This window comes from Cavia porcellus, unplaced genomic scaffold (assembly GCF_034190915.1).
Source record: "Cavia porcellus strain 051 isolate PalLab524CR breed Dunkin Hartley unplaced genomic scaffold, mCavPor4.1 scaffold_33, whole genome shotgun sequence".
Classification (NCBI taxonomy): Eukaryota; Metazoa; Chordata; class Mammalia; order Rodentia; family Caviidae; genus Cavia; species Cavia porcellus.
This window is the reverse complement of record NW_026947516.1, coordinates 23646261-23667320: the sequence shown is the minus strand read 5'-3', so window position 1 is coordinate 23667320 and position 21060 is coordinate 23646261. Positions and strand designations below refer to the sequence as shown.

At 40.5% G+C, this 21060-nt stretch overlaps 1 protein-coding gene across 1 annotated transcript in view; it reads right to left on the bottom strand.

Moving 5' to 3' along the window:
• The window catches only part of Phex (phosphate regulating endopeptidase X-linked), a 190116-nt gene that overhangs the window by 77666 nt on the left and 91390 nt on the right, over positions 1-21060 (bottom strand). Inside the window, exon 12 of the mRNA XM_003466402.4 lies at positions 18358-18459. Coding sequence (XP_003466450.1) covers positions 18358-18459 — 102 coding nt within the window. The remainder of the gene's footprint in view (positions 1-18357; positions 18460-21060) is intronic.

Sequence of the window (21060 nt, the reverse complement as noted above, 5' to 3'; positions counted from 1 at the left end):
TCTCTCTCTCTCTCTCTTTCTGCCCCACTTTTCCCCTTCCTCCCTCTCTTCCGTGCCCTTTGCTAGCTGTCTACACAAACGCAAAGAACAAGTCCTCCCATTCCCATTTACTCTCTCTCCTGAAACTGGCAAATATCCAAGCAGTGTTGTGAATAACAGAATAAATTCTAACCATGAATTATACCCACAGTGCATCTTCCTTAAAATTTGGCCTTACTCATATGTTGATGAGGACTGATCAGTTTCTTCACCATCGCAATCAATATTCAACATTCAATTCACTACTGAATGACTATTAATGGCCACATAAGCCCTGGATACTTGGAAATATCTTTTAAAATTTTTATTCAGCCATATAAAAGTGCATAAACATGTATACTAATCAAAGATTTTTTAAATGTACACATGCACCTGTGTTAGTACTTCTGAGATAAGATTTAAAAACTTTATAGAAGTCAGAAGCTTCCCTTAGGGAACTTCCCAAGCAATAACTACATGGCCACTTCATCCCCCAGAGAATCACTAATCTGGCCCCTATTCCCATAGATTAATCTTGCTTGCCTCAATCCAGCACTGGGGATCGAACTCAGGGTCTTATACGTGCAAAGCACATGTTCTACCACTAAACTACATCCCCAGCCCAGCTGTGCCTGTTCTTCAATTTCAAAATGGTCTGCAGTCCTTTTTATTTGACTTCTTTTACTTAATATCACATCTGTGCAATTCACCTACATTGTATGTAGCAGGAATGGAGACACAGTTTAATAAACCGTATGCCTGTCTTTAACAAGTTCATGGTTGCACACACGTGAGAACAGAATTCGAAAGAAATACAGAAGAACGAAGAAGATGAGATGAACTTCAAAAGATCCTCTTCACAGAGAAGAACTTGGTGAAAAACAGAAAAGGTAAAAATAGAAGAAATATGTTTAATAATAAAAAGTAATGCTCTTCACTGATACCCCGCTGTGTACCACATAAAGTAGGGAGAGCTTCACTTAATCATCCGATTTAAATCTTACCTCAATTTTGCAAGACGCGAACAGATCAACCTCATTTCACAGCTGATAAGCTGAGACTCAGAAAGCAGAAATAATTCACCCAATCAACACAGGCAACAGGGCCAAACCAGCTTCTCAGTCAGAGATTTATTTGGCCTTAATCTGACTTCAAAGTCCATGTTTTCCCTAACATTCCCTATTTTTGAGGGATAAAGAATTAAATTATATCTTATAAATATTCATTTTTATAAATCTCAAATGAACTGAAGCATGTATAAGTTGCAGACCACCTCTAGATCACTTACCATATTTACCATGCCAAGACAACAATGCTTCAGTTGTAAGGACAAAAGTAAACAGAGTTATAGGATACTTCTAAGAAGTTCTCCAGCTCTCACCCCAAAATATATCAGTAAACTTGTGCTTTTAGACACCAATGAGAATAAACTTCAAAAGACCCTTACAAATCAAGACGGACAGAAGAAGAAATCAAAACAGAGAAGGCAAGAAATTATCAGCATAATAAAGTGGCAAAGAAGAGAGAACAGGACTATTTCTAGTCTAGAAATATCAGTTCCTTTATTTTGCAGGTCACACAACACAATGAAACAAACTCTCTTTTGGCAGCATAGCAAAGGCTATGGTCCATGGAATGGGGTCCCAGGGAGAGAACGGTGTCAATCTCAGGGAGCATACCCACTGGCAAATGCCACACTGAGAAACAGTCTCACATGAACACCCTTGGCCCAAGGATCCTTGGCCCTCATCCTCAAATTTCAAAAGAGAAATAAACACCTGTCACTTAGAAATCTTAGCACAGTCACAAAGAAAGATGAGACTTAGCTTCAATAATTGAGCAATAAAACTCATTTGCTGTCTGCAATGGAGGTCTGAGTTTGAGGTTGGGAATGCAGGAACGTATCAGTAGCAGCAAACCAAGATCCTCATGCTTTACCTCAGAAGCCCATGAGATGGAATATAAACCTTCCTCAGTTTTGAGTCCTCAGTTCCAAATGTGGGTCCTTTGCAATACTGGCTCATAAGAATACAAACGTTTCACGCTCTGTTACTCTAACATCCACATCGATAGTATAACACAGTTCTATGTGCATTACATGTGACCAGGTGCCTCACTGCTCTCTACCTCTCCGATGACCAGGCCACCAGCATTTATCATCTCAGACCCCACTCCTGAGGTAAGTGGTGGAACACAGATCAAGGAAATGGATCCTGCAGACACACTGCCCCACAGTTCAAATCTGATTATTTATCCTGAGATACCCAGAGGCCACATTTTGAAACAAATCCTAATTCTGTTTTGGTCCACCTCTCAAAAGGCAGTCTAGGGAGAGAAATCAAAAGGCCACCTATACTCAGGGCAAAACAATGAGCCACAGCCAAGGGACACATGGACTGTTTGTAAACAGAAGCCTAAATGTCAACATCAATTATTCATCATTCACAAAGTCACTGAATAAACTCTTACAGAAACACTTAATTCTTACCTGAAATTTAACCCAACAAGAAAAGAAAGCATCAAGTTGTGAATCAAATACTTGAAACAAGAAAGGATCTACCTAAGGTTTGCAAGTCAGGGCCCGCAGGTCAAATTCAGGCCGGCCGCCTTGTTTGGTAAATAGAGTATTATTAGTGCACAGCCATATATTATCTATAGTTGCTTTCATGCTATATGACAGATCCGAGTAGCTGCTGCTGAAACCACATGGCCTGCAAAGCCTAGAATATTTTCTACCCATCTATCCCTGTACATTACAAGTTTTAAGACCCTGCTCTATGTATATTCTTCCTACTCAAAGTATAGTGGTCAGCTGTCTAGTGGGGTCAGCTTTACTTGGGAGCTTTCTAGAAATGTAGACTCTCAGGTTCCATTTTATTCAGGTTCCTGAAAGACTGGTGTGGACCTTCAAGTTGGAGGAACTCTGATCCAAAAGGCCTGTGCTTCTCCAACTTGACTGCTCAGTTGAATCATCTAAGGAGACTTTTTGAGGGATCAGTGGTTGTTGTTGATGTTGTTTTTAAAAATACTGTTGGCCAAGGTCTAAGGTCACAACAGGCTGGAAACTTAACAGAAGCTTCCAGCTCCTCCTCATCAGATCATGGGCAGCCCATATTGTCTAATTCAAATTAATTTTGAGAAAAGACACTCTAATCAGTAACAAATGGTTAGCAAAGAAGAAGATATTCTCTTCTGTCAAGTCCTACTTTATCAAGTTTTCTCACTTCAAAAGTACTCACTCTGATGGGCTTTACTCTGTATGAATAATTTTTAGTAGAACTTTAAAAAGACTTAGAACAACTCACAGCACCTCACTAGAATATGACTATATTATAGAATATGATCTATACAAATCACTTTGCCAAAACTTAACTTTCACTTTCAAGATCTGGGAGTAATTTGGTTTCAACCAAATTATTTCCTAAATTTATAAATTAGCTTTATAATCTAACATCAAGCTCTGTTCTGTGACGCTATAGCACACAGCCTCGCTGCTGTCCTTGGCTCCACTCTGCCCTAAGACAAGTTCATTCAGCTTATTAGTTATAATCCCTACAAATCCCTGTAAGGAGGATCTCATTAGCCTGCACTGTGACTGCCAGTGCTGGGAACACCACAATGTACCGAAGCCAGTAGGCCTACTCCCCCTTACTTTGGCTCAGCAAGGACACAGAGTGAAGCTTTGCCCTTTTCAAGGCTGAGAGTCTTGGAGTACAGAGTAAAGAATGCCCTAAATCAGTGGAAAGGGTGCCTATGTTGAAAAGTAAATTTGTTTAGTAAAGAACTCAAATGTAAAATTGAAAAAAATGACTTGCTTACTAGATGGGGTTGGGTCCCTTATGGGTCCCTTATGGGTTGGGTCCCTCCAGGTCTGGACTCTTAAAACCCAGCAAGAATTTCTTATATTTGTGTGTGAATGACATATGGACTGAGGCAGAATAATTTCTGTATCACAGTTTGACAATAATTAGATTTGCTCAAACAGTTCTGAGCGTCAGTGTTTCTACTGGTCTTGAACATAAAATAAATAATCAATCAATAATAAAATATGATCTAACCAACCAGATAAGAAAATAGAAGAAAAAATAACATTATTCTAGATAAAATAAGCCAGGCACAGCAAGCCATTTACTTTATGAACTCACTTACATGTAGAATCCCAAAAAGTTGATCTCATATAAACAAAAAGTAGAAAGGTGGTTACATGAAGATAGAGGAAGGGGAAAAGAAAAATAGAGAAAATGAAAGTGTTGCTCAAAGAGTATAAAGTTTCTACTAGTGAAGAGGAGTCAGTTTTAGTAGTCTGGTACACTGAATGGTGGCAAAACTTAATCATGTTTCCAAATTGTTAAGCTAATAGATTTATAAGATTCTCACCATAAAAAAATAGTTGGTGAGGTGATGGATAGTTTGTTAGCTTGACTGAATCTTTTATACTACATTTGTAAATCAGAATACCACATTATAGCCCAAAAAATATATACAATTAATATTTGTCAATTAAAATTTGTGAAAAATTTTAATGCCATTCAGTGGTAAGTGCCAATGGGAGAAGACAAAGATAGTTCAAAATTCTCTGTTGTAATCAAAGAAAAACTGATGTAGATTATGGGTAGGAAGTTCCCAAAGATGGGCCCACAATTCTTCCCCTTCCTGTGTCTCCTCTTGATGTTCCTCACACCAGGATATGAAGCTTATTTCTTTTTAAATTTTTTAAAATTTTATTTTTAAAGAGGATAAAACAGAATAAAACCAATTAAAACAAATCAATGTAAGTGACACAACTTCAAAACATTACGAAATCAACAATTGCTAACGCAATGCCTCTTGATGTCTTCAAAATAGCTGCAGATAACTCTGGCATAGTAAAAATCAAACACAACAGAATAAAATAGAAACAATAAAAACAAGACAATGAATGCAACAAAGGACTTCAAAACAAGCCAATAGTAAATCCAAAATTGCTACCATAATATATCTTGTTGTCTTTGAAATAGCTGCTCCTGCAATCAGATTTAACACAAACAAAACAAGAGAATAAAACCCAACCCAACAAAACAATGAAAATAATACAGGACACAAGACCATAGGGAATAAACAATGGCTACAACCCTCAGCAGGAGATCCCCCCTAGATGTCACACTGCATACCATTATCCTCTGAACCTGTGATCAGACCTCTGACCCTAGACTGCAATGTCAGCGAAGCACCAAAGCATCACAGGCATCCAACTGCACTTCACCTCCATAGCTATCATCACAGCCTGTGTTTCTCAGGATAAGTCTGTCTTTTATGGTGGCCGCGGGGGATGGGGGGATTAGTATTTCTTGTATGCCAGACCATGTGCTGGAAGAGGCCGGGGTCCAGCTGTTCCCACTCTGGTGGTGGCCTGCACATTGTTCTGGTTTCCAGACTGGACTTGCTTCCTGGTGTGGCCTTGTTCTCTCTCCCCACAGTCCAGGAATATTCTGGAGCCTATGTCTTACTCTCTTAAATAATTGTTGTTTTCCTTCCCCTTTCTGATTAAGAGAAAATAGCACAAGAAATATCCTGAGACATTTGATCTAAGACCTTAAGGAAAATGGGAGCTTCTGCTTACTCCTTCTGCACACCATTAGATTCCTGTGGAGAAAGTCACATGAGGGACATTGAAGTCTCTGATCTATGTGGAGTAGCCAACTTAATGCCTGGCCACAGTTACCATCTGACTGCAGCTATCCAAATGTCTTCGAGTAAGACCAGCAGAAGAGCCACCCAGCTGAGCTCAGCCAACCCACAGAATAATAGTATTTGTTTTAAACCCAGAAGTTTTGGGGTTATTGTTTACATAGCAACAGATGACCGAAACAGACTGCTACAGTAGTTGATTTATTCTACCTGCCTAAAAAAAAAAAAAAAAAAATGTCTGCTCTCTTCTCTGGCCAACATCTGATCCAGAACCAAAACAAACATAGCACAAAACTCCAAAATCCTCTATGATGAATCAATTCTTCTATAAAATCAATTTTTATAAAAAGAAATATCCATTGGAAATACTAAGGATGATAACACTTAAAGTTAAAATGAAGTCAATTTTACAGTATCATTAGTGCCACTTTGATCATCAGTATCAGAATACTTCAGTCATATCATCCCATTTTAGAACCACTTTTTTGAGCTTTCTAACTCCAAATCTTGACCTTTGCTCCAGGTTCTTTGACTCTTTCCTTTCTTAGTATCAGGCTGTTTCTCTAGTTCACATATGAATTCTGTTCGAAATAGATTCACTGTCATGCTTTCAGCCTGCCTTTACTCCGCTATGCTAGAGACTAGAAAATGACAACTCAGAACACTGGGTTAAAAACAATTTCTCTCTCTTCACCCATTTTCCACTATCTGGCTGTCCAGCCCTCGGGTTATTAATGGAACTGACATTCCTGTACAACTGACTGAGCAGGACCAGCAGCCAGATAACAAGAGAGCAGCTGACAGCAGCAGACGCAGCCCCAGAGATAGCAGATAAGCAGACACATCGTGGCTATTAGTTTCATCCTGGGCTGAAGGGCTGGAGCATCACAAAATCTACAGAGAGAACGCGAATATTCCTAATGGGCTCCTTCCAGTAAAATTAAAACTCAAAGCACCAAAATCGATTCTATTTGTAAACCAAACTAAACATGCATTTGTAAATGAATTCCTAACATACTTAGTCATGATGTGGAAAAGGAAAATAAAAGACAGGCATTAAACCACCCCTGCCTATCCCACAGATAAAAATAATAAATATTCTCCACAATTCTTAAAAAGTATCACTCTCCTTTGATCTTCTGAGATTTTCCCAGCCAGTTAAACAAAGTCCTACAAACAACGAATTTCCCAATCTAAGTACACACTTAAAAAACTAAACACTTTCATGATACACGTTCAAGCTATTACTTTCTTATCTGATATTGTTAAAAATTTACTATTCTATGTTTCATCTTTTAATACAATCTCATTGTTCCTCATATTTCAAATTAAATCTATTTCTTCACAAAAACATTACTTTTTAAAAATTTTCATGTTATATCTTTATATGTATTCTTGACTACCAATGTTAAGATTGGAGCATCAGATAAAGAAAAAAATGCAACATTTCAGGAGTTTAAAAAAAAAACTGTATAACAGGTATGTCCACTGATAGGAGAAATGCCTTTTTAAGAAGATAATTCACATTAACCTCAAACAAATATTTTCATAAATTTGTTTATTACTGAAGCTTTGTACTTAAAATTAGTAAGGTCCTTCCCTGCTCCACTTAAAAAATTAATAAATTAATCATTGGTGAAAGAATTAATTAAGACAATGATTTACAAACTGTTCAAAACAGTTTTGGATTAAATTGAGATGAAACATTAGAGAGGCTATATTGCCATGTTAGAAAGCAAAGACACTGTCAAAAACAACTGAGATCACGGCAAAATTCCCTAAAGGAAAAGTCACAAGTTGGACAAGATGAAACAATTTTAGCTTCAAAAAGAATAATAATTGTAATGAATTGAAACATATCAAATACATAAAAAACCTCTGAGTTTATAATGACACTGAAAAAATTGCTTTGATACCTCTGAAGGATCCAGGGTATCAACTTGTGAAAATTAATACAGAGAATGATAGATACTTTGCTGCCTTTCCTGTAAAGCTGTGTCAATGCGATCCAGTGGCTAATGAGGGAAAATATTTTTGTAGAAAGATTCTAGCTAATAAATGTAAAAAGAATGACAGAATTTAAAAATCACCAATTTAAACTGAACCATGCATGTATGTATATAGTAACTAAAATAAATCAGTGGTTTTCAACTCTGCTGCACTTCTGTATCTCCCAACTAACTTTACAAAATGTTGATACCTCTGTCCCATTCTCATAAATCCTGATGCATTTGATTTGGGATGCGGTCTGAGCACCAGGAAACGTTTAAACTCCTCAGATGATTGTAACACACATCAAAAATGAGGATCATAATTTAAGATGAAGGGCTGGTGGGGGAGTTAAAATAAAAGGATCAGGATGGTAATACATGAACTCATGGACAACTTGGCATCCTGGGCCTGTTAATAGGACACAACAGGAAGTATATGGCATCACCTAAGCAGTCTTTCTGCCAAAAAATTGAGCCTCAATCCAATCAAAACTCTAGATTTAACTGCCCATTTACAGAAAATGTAAAGGAGAAAAGAAAGTGTTAAAACATTAGGATATGTTCAGCCAAAACAAGACTGTTGAAAATTCCACCAAATAACTCAATGTCTTTAACAAATTTAATTTGTAAGAATTTGGGGGAGTACTCTTAAAAATTTTAAAGTCTTAAAAGATGCGTCTATCAACTCATATAGATTTTGGACACTGACTTGAACAAACTTGTTTAAAAAAGATACTTAAATATAATTACAGAAAATTGCACAAAACTGATCATTAGGTGTTATTACTAATAATATTGAGTGTATTGATAGAATTGTGGTTAATTTTCAAAAGTTGGAGATACATACTGAAATATTTATAGTACAATAATGCCTGTACTGTCACAGAAGGAATTAACTTTAACATTTTTGCTATGGATTGTACCCAAATGTTCCCCCAAAAACATCATGCAGTCATAGGTGGGGTTTTTCAGAGGTGGCTGGACCTAGGGTGTGTGATGCTGGGATTAAGCATGTGCGATGACTGAGTCTACTAATTGGTTTGTCACAGATCTAGCTATGGATAATGGGAAGGTCTGCCCTGGGTGTGGAAGGCACCGCGCAAAGGGCAAGTAGCCAGGAAGTGATGACAGGGAGAGGCAGGTTGCTGTGCCTAATCCTTGTTGCTTTGCTGTGTCCTGCCTGCTTGCCGTGTACTATTTTTCTTTGTGATTCCCCCCACCATGCCACCCCACCGTGGAGACAGCTGTCTGTGGATTGAAGCCTCCACAAACTGTGGGCTGAAATAAACCTTTTCTCTTTCAACTTTGGGTGTTGGGTATTTTGGCTCAACAAATAGAAAGGTAACTAAGATAGCCCGCCAGCATGCAAACTGGTGAGGGTAGGGGTACACAAAATCCGAATGGCATAATATTCCTGTTAAGTCTAGGTGTTGGGGATATGTGGGTTTATCATGGACACTTTTGTGTACATCTTTGAAACTTTTATTAAAATGTTTTTTTAAAAAAAGCGGAAACAAACTTCATAAAATTCTTATTTTGTACTTCCTCATCAAGGAAAATTGTTTGAAATAGCAGTTTTAGTTCCAATTTTAGGAGACTGCAGTGGAGCATTCATTGCATTATTTGGTGAGAAGGAAATAAGAGAAAACTTGGAAAACATAAACATGCCACCTTACTAATATCAAGAATTTAGTCTCTACTAGTTATTGTGCATACTTGTTTAATCCTCTAGAACAACTCAGTAAAAATGGTACTATATTCATCCTCATTTTATGGATGAGGAAACTGAGGTACATCTTTGAAGCCCCATAGCTAGTGTTTACTGGAGCCATGGTTCTTACTAAGGCCTGCCCAGTGGCCAAACAACAGGATGCCAGGTCCATTTTAGACTCTGAGAAAGAGAAGAAGAAGGAGGAGGAGGAGAAAGAGAATGAGAAGAAGAAGAAGAAGAAGAAGAAGAAGAAGAAGAAGAAGAAGAAGAAGAAGAAGAAGAGGAGGAGGAGGAGGAGGAGGAGGAGGAGGAGGAGGAGGAGGAGGAGAGAGGAAGAAGAAGAAGAGGAAGGAGAAGAACAGGAAGGAAAAGAGGAAGAAGAAAAAGAATAAACAACCAGAGTGTAACTGGATAATATCAAAGCGTCGTTAGATATCTCAAGATCTCCATCCAGGAAAAATGGAGTAATTGGGCAATAGTTCCACAGAGTTTGTGCAAAACAGAACAACTGAACTTAAAATCTATTGATTAATGAACTGGTTATTGCCCGAGAGGATACCTGCCACAGAGCAGTTTCTCTAGTAATATTTTTGTTCCGTGACTGAATCTGGAGGAGAGTCTCCAAACCCTGGGCAAATGGGATGATTCCAGGCCTATTTTGTGAGTGTGCCCATTAATGACCCAGAAAAGCAATAAAACCAAAAGGCAAATGTATCCAATTGTGAATGATATACAAATGCAAAGAGTATTTGATACACTGAGTGACAGATGTGATTTTAAAAGGTCATCTGAGTTGTCAGTCTAAGGAATTATTTCTCAAATTTGGGTAAAAGCATTGTGCAAACATGCTTATCATAGCAATATCTATAACAGATACCCAAATATGGAGAAATGTTTAAGTGATTTTCTGGCCAATTATTAAAAGAATATGCAATAATAGTGACTATTATTTTACAAAAAGAATTAAATAGGAGAAGCACAATATAAATGGTATGACCAAAACGAAAGATTCAAATTTACATACACAGCAATATTCAAGAATGCCCTTTAAAGCCTATGTATAGGAAAAAATCAAAGCAATACATCAAAATGTTAGCCGTGGTTATGTTTGCGTGATAGAATTAGCAACGATTTTTTCTTTCTACTTTTGTACTTTATTTTCCAGATTTCCTGTAATGAGCAAACATTTTTATTAAAAAAATGATAGGCATGAAGAAGATTCAGCAATATTTTTCTTAAAGCTGGAGCCATGAACAAAAACAACTAAGTGGATTCTACTAAGAATAAATGTAACATTCTGGGATGAGGATTTTTTTCTTAAATATCAATTTTAGGACTGGAGCAACAGGGCTTAACAACAGTTCCTGTGAGATTAAAGGAAGAAAAAGGACCTAGAAATTAACTGACTCTAAACTCGTTATGAGCCAATAACGACATGCATGGCTGAGGGGAAAGATAGCCATAATATCAACTTCGGATTTTTTAATATAATTTGCATGCAAAACAAAGGCAACAATAATATTCCCATTGTGCTGCATGGGCTGGACTATATCTAGAACATTGTGTTCAGCCTTGAACTTGAGCTTTAAAAAATATGTTGAAAAGTAGAAAGCAGCCAGCAAAATGAGGCATCAGAATCCAGCACAGAGCACTGGCTCTCACCTTTTCCCTGTGCCATAGATGGCCAACTTAAATGCAGATTCCTAGGTACGTTCCAAGAGTTTTTATAGATGTGGGATGGAGCCAAGGTTGTGCATTTCTGGCTAGCTTCTAGATGATACCAATTCCATTGATCTGTGGGCCACAATTGGAGACCCACTGACATTATGGATAAAAGACTATGAAACCAGACTGCCAGGGATGGAGTCCCAGCTCTTCCACCTACTTAGATGCACAAACCTAGGCAAGTTTGCCTGCCTCTTCTATTCTTCAGTTTTTCCATCTATGTGAAGAAGTAAGTATACCTGCCTCATGGGGATTATGGCATTGAAGTGGCTAATATTTGTGAAGTGTTTAGAACATCTAGCCTGGCATATTATGTGTGCTCATTTAACATGAGGAACATTCAAGAAGTTTCATCCAAACTTTAAAAAAAAAAGTATTGAAATATCTTCACAAGGAGCCGGGGATTTCGTTCAGTAGCATAAAAGTGCCTTTCTTGCAAGCACACGGTCATGAATTCGATCCCCAATACCAATAGAAAGAAAGGAAGAAAGAAAGACAGAGAGAGAGAGAGAGAGAGAGAGAGAGAGAGAGAGAGAGAGAGAGAAAGAAAGAAAGAAAGAAAGAAAGAAAGAAAAAGAAAAGAAAGAGATAAATATCTTCACAAAGGAAGTGTAAGGGCCTTTATGTGGAAATCTTATTCTGCCTGGTTCCTGAAGACTGATGAGTCAGGGGCAGAAGTCACCAAGAAAGAGCCTTCAGCTCTCTATCAGGATGAGCTTTTTGGCAAATGGAGCAATGGTGGATTAGGTGGCCTGGTTGGATTCTGAATGTTCCATACTCACTCAGGGCCCTCATGTGTGAGAGATGGTAAATGAGGATGCCTAGAAGTAGGATAAAGCAATCACTGGATAGACGCCAGCCAGTTCCTTTAACACAGCTTTGGAATCATGGATTTTTCACCTGTAATCACCTTAGTATTCTCATGGTGTCAGCTCCAACAAGCAGCATCAGCACCATCTGAAGCCTTGTCAGAAAAACAAACACCCAGGCTGTGGCATAGCTCAGTGGGAAGCCATTTGCCTAGCAAGCTCAAGGCCCCTGCTGTTTCTATCCCCCAGCTACACACACACACACACACACACACACACACACACACACACACACAGAAAAGAAATGCAAACTACAGGCCACACCTCAGACCCACTATGTCAGTACACCAAACCAAGGGGAGGCCAGCAATTTGTGTTTCAAGAAGCCTTATTGCTGCCTACCTGCACGCAAGTATGAAAATGAATGACCTAAAGCATCACCCATAGCTACATTTACCTGAGGCACTGAAACATGGAAACTTGATTAAACTCATGCCAATAAGATATCAGATGGAATATACGTTTGATAAATATAAGCATCAAAATCCTACTTACATCAGATATTTGCTTTTGTGTTTAAAATACATTTTTCACCAAGGCAATAGTGAATTTGTTCAAAACCAGAAAATCTAAACTCCACTGGAGGAAAGCAATCACCTCTCTGCAGGGGATGCTCACTATTATGCCCCCGGCAAGGGGGAGGGAAAAGGGAGAGCAGTATTGGGAAGTGGAGCATCTGAGAAGTGAGGGATACCCTGGGACTCTGAACTTAGGGTAGTCACCTTGCTAACCAACAGGACAGCTCAATGGCCCAGTTGCCCAAAGTGAAATCACATCCCTCCTTCCGCCAGCCAGTGCACCCAAAGTCCTCTTGCTGCCATGGGACAGCACTTTGGTAGAAGCCACCGACAGTGCTGAGAGCCTTTCTCATGCACCCAGCATTCTTCTAAGTACTTTAGGATGACAAACCACTAAGAAGGTAATGATCTCTCCATTTTACCAATATGAAAACTGAAGGTGAACCAGAACCTTCACATCTCCCCAATTTAAAACAAAAATTTACCACTTGGGAGACTGAGGCAAGAGGAATGCCATGAGTTTGAAGCCATCCTCAACTATGGAACAAGACCCTGTCTCAAAAAAAAAAACAAAGAAAAATAATAATAAAAATTTTAAAAGAAACACTGAAGGTGAGAGAGGTGAAGTAACTTCCAAAGGGTCATTGTGGCTGGTAAGGTATAAATCCTGGCATCAGATCTCGGCTATCTTTCTGCAGTCTGTGCTCCTCGCCTCTATTCTGTACTTTCTGTAGAAGCCGATGAAAGAAAAGAGAAACAAATATGGAGGCCACTGCCTTGGCCTGCGTGTACATGAGACAGAGACAGTGAGAGACATGCAGCCAGAGAGTAAGCACAAGCTCAGCATGATGGTGCACAGAAGCCTCTTAGAGAGGAGAAGGGAGCTGGAACGGGCAAGCAGTTTAGAGGCTGCTTTGGCCCTCAGTGTCTCTGGTGCACATTGGAGTAGATTCACGAAGCAGGGTGTTCTGCAAACCTTCTGGAAGCTGTAACCTACATGGACAGGAGACACTTTGACAAAAGCCAGTTTAAAATGAATCCCTGCATGTGACACCACTGGAATGAAAGTACCAAGGGAAAAAGGGCTGCTGGATGTGCAGTGGCAAAGCTGTTGGATTACCAAGTTAAGGAAATCCCAGAGGAAGTATAACCTACAAGCTGCAAGGACATGAGCCATGACGGGAGCTGGGGACAGGACAGAGGAAGAGAGGAAAGGACAGGGTGGTCACTCCCCAAGCAAGGTACTCCCAGGCAGCATATTCGGCTCCTCAGAAGCCTCATCCCCCTGGACTCTCTGGACTATTTTGCAGCATTAACCCTTTTCCCATCCACCCTGCAAGCATGGCACTCCACCACAGGCACTCCTCTGCCACACTAAGAGTGTGAAGGACCTGCAGAAAAGGGACGTACTGATCATCCCCAGTCAATCTGCAGCTCCTGGCCCGCAGCCTGGCATGCTGTCAGTGTGCTGGAAATGTTTGTGGAATTGAGTTTGCTTCCGAAGGTGTACTAACATCCAGATACAATGAAATGTAGTGTCTGTCACCTTAAAAGGAAAGGAAGCATGGAAAGAGAGCATAACCCAGGGGCTGTGTGCTGGTGGGGACCCCGTTAGAAGCAAACCCCGAGACAAGTATTCCAGTACATGCAGTTCCTTTGGGAGGGGTTTGGAGAAGTTCAAAGAAAAAGGAAAGGAGTCAATAAAAGGCATCCTGCCAAGCAGCTCCAGCCCACTGGGGAAGCCTCAGGGACATGTAAGAGGGATGAGGGAGCTGAGACATCTGTGTACTAACTCTCATCAGCTGTTGGCTGAGGGCTGCTGAGCAGGGTGTGGTAACCCCACCTTCCCTGGAACAGCAGCACAGCAGGAAGAAAAGCCCCTGACACAAAATGCAGGAGCCTGCAGTCTGAAGTCAGACAGGTGTGAAGTGATATGGTGAGGACCAGAACAGTGGTCCCCAAGCTTTACAGTGCATCAGAACTACCAGGAGCGTTTCAAGGTGGGCAAGTGGGTGGTGGCGAGGACCTGCACTTCAGCACTTCCCGAGGTGCTGCTGTGGCTGATCGTGGAGCCATCCTTCGGGGATCATCTGACTCAACTCTGGATGTAGGCAGGGCGCTGACAGGTGGGTACAGACTGCATGCCTGAGGGAAATTCAAGCCTAAAACTGACAGAACTTAGAGACAAAGGCAAAGAGGTGGGCTACACTTCTGTTTTGCCCTCTGCAAGAGAACTTCTCCCGTTTGCCTCAAAGCTGGTGTGTGGGAGTTGGCTGGCTGTGGGGCTGGGAACATACAGCTCACTTCTCTGCATCCACGGCGGCCAGGGATAAGGGTACTACTCCCTCACAGCCATCCCTGAGGCTTCCTTCCTCCCGACAAGTTCCATCCTGGTACTTTTCTCTGTGTGTAGCCTGACAAGCTCAGGTTCCAAGAGCAAAGACCACAGATAGGTATTTCAGAAGGGCTCCAGCTTTGGACTATATAACTGAGTTCATCGGGAGAAAAAAAACTGCTCCTGATCTCAACCCGAGCTGGCCAAGGTGGCCAAAGGCAACACTCTCCCTCTCTGCCTTGCCTCAGTCATTATGCAGTGACCTTGAGAGCCTTTTCTTCTGTTCTGGAAAGGGTGATTCCTCCAGGAAACCCCCCAGATCCTTCACTTTTCAATCGATGGCTATGACAACCAGAAAAATAACAAGCCTCCCATCCTTTGCTGTTTGCTTACTGGGAGAGCACATGCTTGCAGGGGACACAGAATCCTAAACAAAAATTGGTAGTCATTTCATAATACTAAATTTTCACTTGAAACCCACACCATAGGTTTCACAACACAAAAACACTCGTGACCTCTTAAGAGACAAGTGGGAAAAGGCAGGGAGACAGAAATAACAGATTTACCCTTCACAGAAGCAGAGACGTCCTCGTTTATCTTTTACAGTGATCACTCCTAACAAAGAGCACAACAAAGCCACATCCACACATTTCCATTTGGAGAACAGGTCACTGCCATGAAGTCAAGGGGTTAGGCCTCAGACCAGAACCCATGAGTATCCAGACCACTGGGTTCAGGGGGTCGATCACTACAGAAAGCTGAGGTCAACACCTTTCATTTAAGAAGTGCTTTAATTAGCTTCAGTCCTGGGCTTCCTGGTGAAGGAGAGAAAAGCTTCAGCCCCTCGCAAATCAGGAACATTTTTTCAGTTTTCCCAATGGGTTGCCAAGTGACTCAGCATTGGCCCAGTGTGGGCACTATTATTGATGAGAAATCTTCCGCCTGGGTGATATACTGCATACAACACATGCCCAAAGAACAGTGCCAAGTCATACCAGGAAGAAAAGGCAAATTATTCACCTCCACTTTGAATGCAAGCAAATCCTTTCTTAATGCAGGGGCTACTTCATATCAGAAAGACAAAGCCCTAAGATAGTCAGAGATTTCTATCTCAGATTCAAGGAATTATTAAGCAGAGACTCTACTTTATTTTTGACTATTAAAAGGCAATCAAACTGAGGACAGCAGAGAAAAAGGGCAAGAAAGAAATATAATTTTGCAAAAACAGCCCGAGTAGAAAACTGCATAAAAGCAGTCAGTTCATTGTGCTCTTTGTGAGTACTATGAGCTCCACCCAGAGGTCATTCTTAGAACTGCAAGTTCATTTAATTTGGAAAAGAGAATCATCTTCTTGGGTCCCAAGAGGGACCCGCCTCCAAGAACTGCTAAAATTCTTGGACATTTCTCTGTCTCGCCTTTCATTAAAAGAACTGCTATGAACTCTTAAGGACAAGATATACTTGGGGAGCCTAGTGAGCTCCAGTAGGACAATTGCCTTTGATATCTGTACCTGTCAAGGAACTGGTGGAGTTCCTAGCAGATTGAACTCAGCTCAAAGAAAGCAGAGTGTTCAAAGAGTACTTTTAGAAGAACACCTGACAGCTCTCATTGAAATTAAATACAAGACTGTAGATCAACTCAGAGGACAACAGAAACAGGTCTAATAATAGAAGAGTTGAGAATAGTTCTTCAAGAAGGACGCATGGGCCTTGTATCTAGAAGGCCCAACTGTGAGATATTCCCTCCCGAGTGAAACATGGAATCTCTGAGGCAGTCTCAATCCTTACTTCAAAGAGAAATGATCATGCTTCCCAGAACATCCCTCTAGAATCCATCCATTCACAACATACACACAAGCCCTCACAATCCACCCACCCTCCACTCCAGTGGCCTGGCACTAATTCATAAATACACCCTTCAGTCAAGCTAAGATAAACTGCTTCTAACATGCTGAGGGCTCAATTGCCCAATGCAAGCCACGTTCTGTTCCATATACTACAAATCAGCTCAGCAAATAAATGATGCCTTCAAAAAACAGTGCCATATTCTGGTAAAGAAAGTTTCATCTACTGTCAGGAGAGATTCCTATCCACACAGCCAGCGTGCCTCTGTCTTTATCAGCTTCTGCCTTACATGACTTATGACAGCTGACAGATCTTGGAGGAGGGAAAAGAAAGCCAATATACCCTTTGTCTTCTTCCAACATTCCCTGTCTCCTCCCCAGCCCAAGTTCTTTCTTCACTACGAACACCGAGTAGCCTTTTCAGATTGACAAAAATTTCTATGACAAGGTTTATCCATCTCTGGAGTAGTAAGGCTCTAGAAAACACCCTTGTTAAACTTTTTCACGTTAATGTTTCAGCAAGGCATTCCCAGAGTGTTGCCTGCTCTTTGCTTCTTGACCATAAAGCTTAAATGTCGTGCTCAGGGCTGGGGATGTGGCTCAGTGGTAGAGTACTTGCCTAGCATATATGAGACCCTGGATTCCATCTGTATAAGAAAGAAGGAAAGGAAGAAAGAAAGAAAGAAAGAAAGAAAGAAAATTTGGCAAATATTTGTGCTGAGGTTGAGTCAGTATGACTACATAGACTACATAGAGTTCCCTGGGCCCTCTAATGGTAACAATCACCCGGAAGACTAAAATCACAAAAAATGATCACTAAAGCAGACCTCTAGGGAGGGGCCCAGAAGTCTATGGGATGGCCAAGCAAGCCAGGTACCACCTGTCTAAAGCAGAAATGCTCTTCATTTCAGAATCTCCCAGCTGCAGAATGGCATCCACGGAGAGGGAAGAGGATGTACCCTACCCACTTTGGCTCCAGCTCTTTAGGAGTACCTAGAATTCAAGATAGTCCACATTCTAAATAACACAGCTAATAAGAATTTATTAATAATAAGAAATTATTCATAATTTCATTTGCTCCCTTATCTTGTTGCGTAGTGTCTGAAAATCTTACAAGGCCAACGACATGTCCACTTTTATCAAGAAATATTTTTGATTCCTACACAATTGACCTCCACTGATCTGCAGTTTACAAGCATGCTCTTTGGATCATTGACACAAAATAATGGGTTAGGAGCAGATCTACTTGGTTATAGGAAAGGATTTGCCTCAAGACATCACGCCCAGGGAAGGAGAACATGTAGTCAATATGAGTTTTTCTTCTTCATTGCATCTTGAGGGCTCTCCTACCAGATGCTCCCCATGGCTCCCTACAGCTCTTCATTCTGCCATAGCCAATGACGGTTCATGGCAGAATTCAGTAGCTCTTAAAGATAGAAATTAGGAGAGAAGGGAAGTCTGAATTGCAGAGCATTTGAAAATGCAGTCAGAGAAACAGAGTCCACTTTTATTCTCTCCTACTTCCTACTGATGAAATCTATGTATTCATTCAAAACATACACCTAACTTTAGGGGCATTCAAAGCCAATAGCTCAGTCAATATAAAAATCAGTCACATAGTCAGTGTCAAGCAAAACCATGAAATCAAAATTTGTATTTTTTGTCAAAAGGAATCCTTACCTTTTCTTTGGCTTTCCTTTTTGTCCCTGCATCCATCCACTCATTTTCTTTCTCTAGCATGTCAATAAAGGCCCAGCGAACACCTTCAATCAATTCCTCCATCTACAAGAAAATGCCCAAAGAGACAGCATCAGAGTCAAAAACCTCAGACAAGGGTTTTCTGGACCACTTTCTATACCATGAAATAACTAACCATTTTTTCCATGAGAATAATTTGAGGGCCTACTTTTAAAAGGATTATATGGGGACAGGAATTCACTATAAGTCACGACTAATGAATAATTCAGCTGTCCATGACTACTAAATTAACATATCTTTATCAAAGTAGTAACCAAATTCATTACTCTAACAAAGACTTGGGTGGAACAAGCAAATGCATGGGCTGTGTATTTCAAATAAGTACTGCAGTAGAATGCTAAGGAATCAGTGAGAGAGACACTGTTAGCACAGAAACAGGCAGGAAGAGCCAGTATCCCAAAGGGCACTTTGCCAAAATTAATCAGACTTATGTCAAGATCCCAAATCTGTCCCAAGTTAGTGGCAGTGATTACACCAAATGTTTGGCTATTCTCTATCATCTTCCTCCATGCCTCTCTACTGCCTTGCAGCTCAGCAAAGTCTTGTTGCTTCTAATCTAGAAGGATAGGTTCAAAAGGAGCTGTACAGAAAGGATGTCTTCTAAAAGTTTCGTTCATACTCTAGCGTTTAAAGAGTGAGGTCATCTCCACTGTAAGGACAGGTTTACCCTGGCTTTGCTGCCAGTAAAAAGAATTGGAGAAAAGAGATAATGATTTTTAACTTCAAAAGCCACTCTAGGCAGTGAGGAGGCCCCAGTGTCTATGGGTACAGCCCCTGGAAATCCTACCCCTCTGCAGAGACCCTTTGGCTTCCTTAAAGAAATACCCAAGAAAAAATACAAGCTGGGGTCTGGCTACAGAATTAAATTTAAATTTGCAATTATGAGATTATAAATCAATTTTAAATGTTACTTTTAGAAAGATAAATATCTCAGTGTTTCCTTTGTCCTATAAGGAACTGTCAGCACAAAGCTCAAAATAATTTTTTTCTGTTTAATAAATTTGCTGCTATGTTTTCAGTTCAATAACAGTTGTAAGGGAACCAGAGTTGTAAATCAGTGGGCTAGGTTCCATCGTATGTAAATAAGAACAAACAGCAGATGGAAGGGGGTGGGGGGAGCTTCACAACTATTTCTTCCCAACCTAGTAAAAACATTAAAAGAAAAGAAACCTCCATGTGGGATTAGGGCATGATAAAAACAGGAAATGCCAGAACAAAGGTCCTTCAAAAATTGTTAAATCAGTGGTACTCAACCTTGCTTGCACACTAGCATCTTTGTGGCAGCTTTCAAAAATCTTGACCGGGAGAAAAAAAATACTAAAAATTAAAACCTGTGGCATAGGCATGGGGAATCTATGTCGCTGTGCTAAAGCCCAGCATGAGCCCTGGGAGTTTTAATCACTCTTCAGGTGATTCTGATGTGCAACTGGAACTGAGGACTACTGGTCTAGGGAAGACAACCTATTTTACAAAAAAGAACATTAAGAGTTTTCGATCTCTCCAACCCACAGAGCTAGTCTAGGTCAGAGCCAGGCCCTAACCACAGAGTTAAAACAACAACTCTGAGTTCAGAGCTTCTAGAAGTAACAGAGGCGCTCCGCATACATCAGAGGAAAATGCCATGGAAGTGGAAGGGAACCAGTGGAAAGATTCAGAATCACCATTTTAAACAGAAGAGCTACTAAAGGAGGCTGTGAATGTACTGAGAAAGTCTCCAGGGACTAGATCTTTTCCCTATCTAGGCAGCAGCATCCCTAAGTCTCTATGAGCTCATTCCATAGCAGCACGCATCCACCAACCACACTTGGCGTGAACATAGAGAAAGAACAGCCTCCCCAATTAGGGAGGGGCAATGAGAAAGGAAAATAGGTAGACTGATTTGAGAGATTTAGCGACCGAATGAATGGAGCCAGGTGATTGTGTGTGGGAAATGAGAAAAGCAGAGAGAGTCAGATGGATTCCTGGGCTCCAGGTGTGGACTCCTGGGTGGAACTGTTACTGCCCTTCTCTAAGACCTAGAATGCCGGAAGAGAAAGAGGCCAGGGGCAGAAGCCGGACCATTGCGAGACAGGTAGCACATGGGCAGTAGACAACAAATGTCTGCAACCTAATTGAGGAATTTGTCTATGAATGATATCAAAGATAGGAGATGGGTGAACACAGAGTTAAAGGAGATTTTGTAGAAGGTCTGGAGTTTGTGCATGTGTTTGCTGCCGCTGCTGTTTCTATTGTTGTCACTGTGGCTGCTGAACAGGTGAGGCATTTGTGTTTGTGTTAAATACCAATGGGAAGAATCCTTGTGTAATGACAAGGAAGTAGCTGAAGATATGGGAGAAAGAAAGCCATACGTAAGTGGTCCCTGAGAGGACAATGGGGAAGATGCCATCCAGAGACCATATGGAAGGATTCACCCCAGATGTCAGACAGGATTATGAGTAGAAAAGCTAGGACTTGTTGTTGTCAGTTGACTTGTGACTTTGCTATCCTTTGTCATTTTTGATACTTGTCCTGCCTCTTGGAACCAATTAAGAATGAGTATCAAGGTACTGCTATATGTTGAAACACAAGTAAATCCATTTGCTTTTTGCTGTTTGATTTTTGCTTTTGCTTTCCCATGAGACTTCA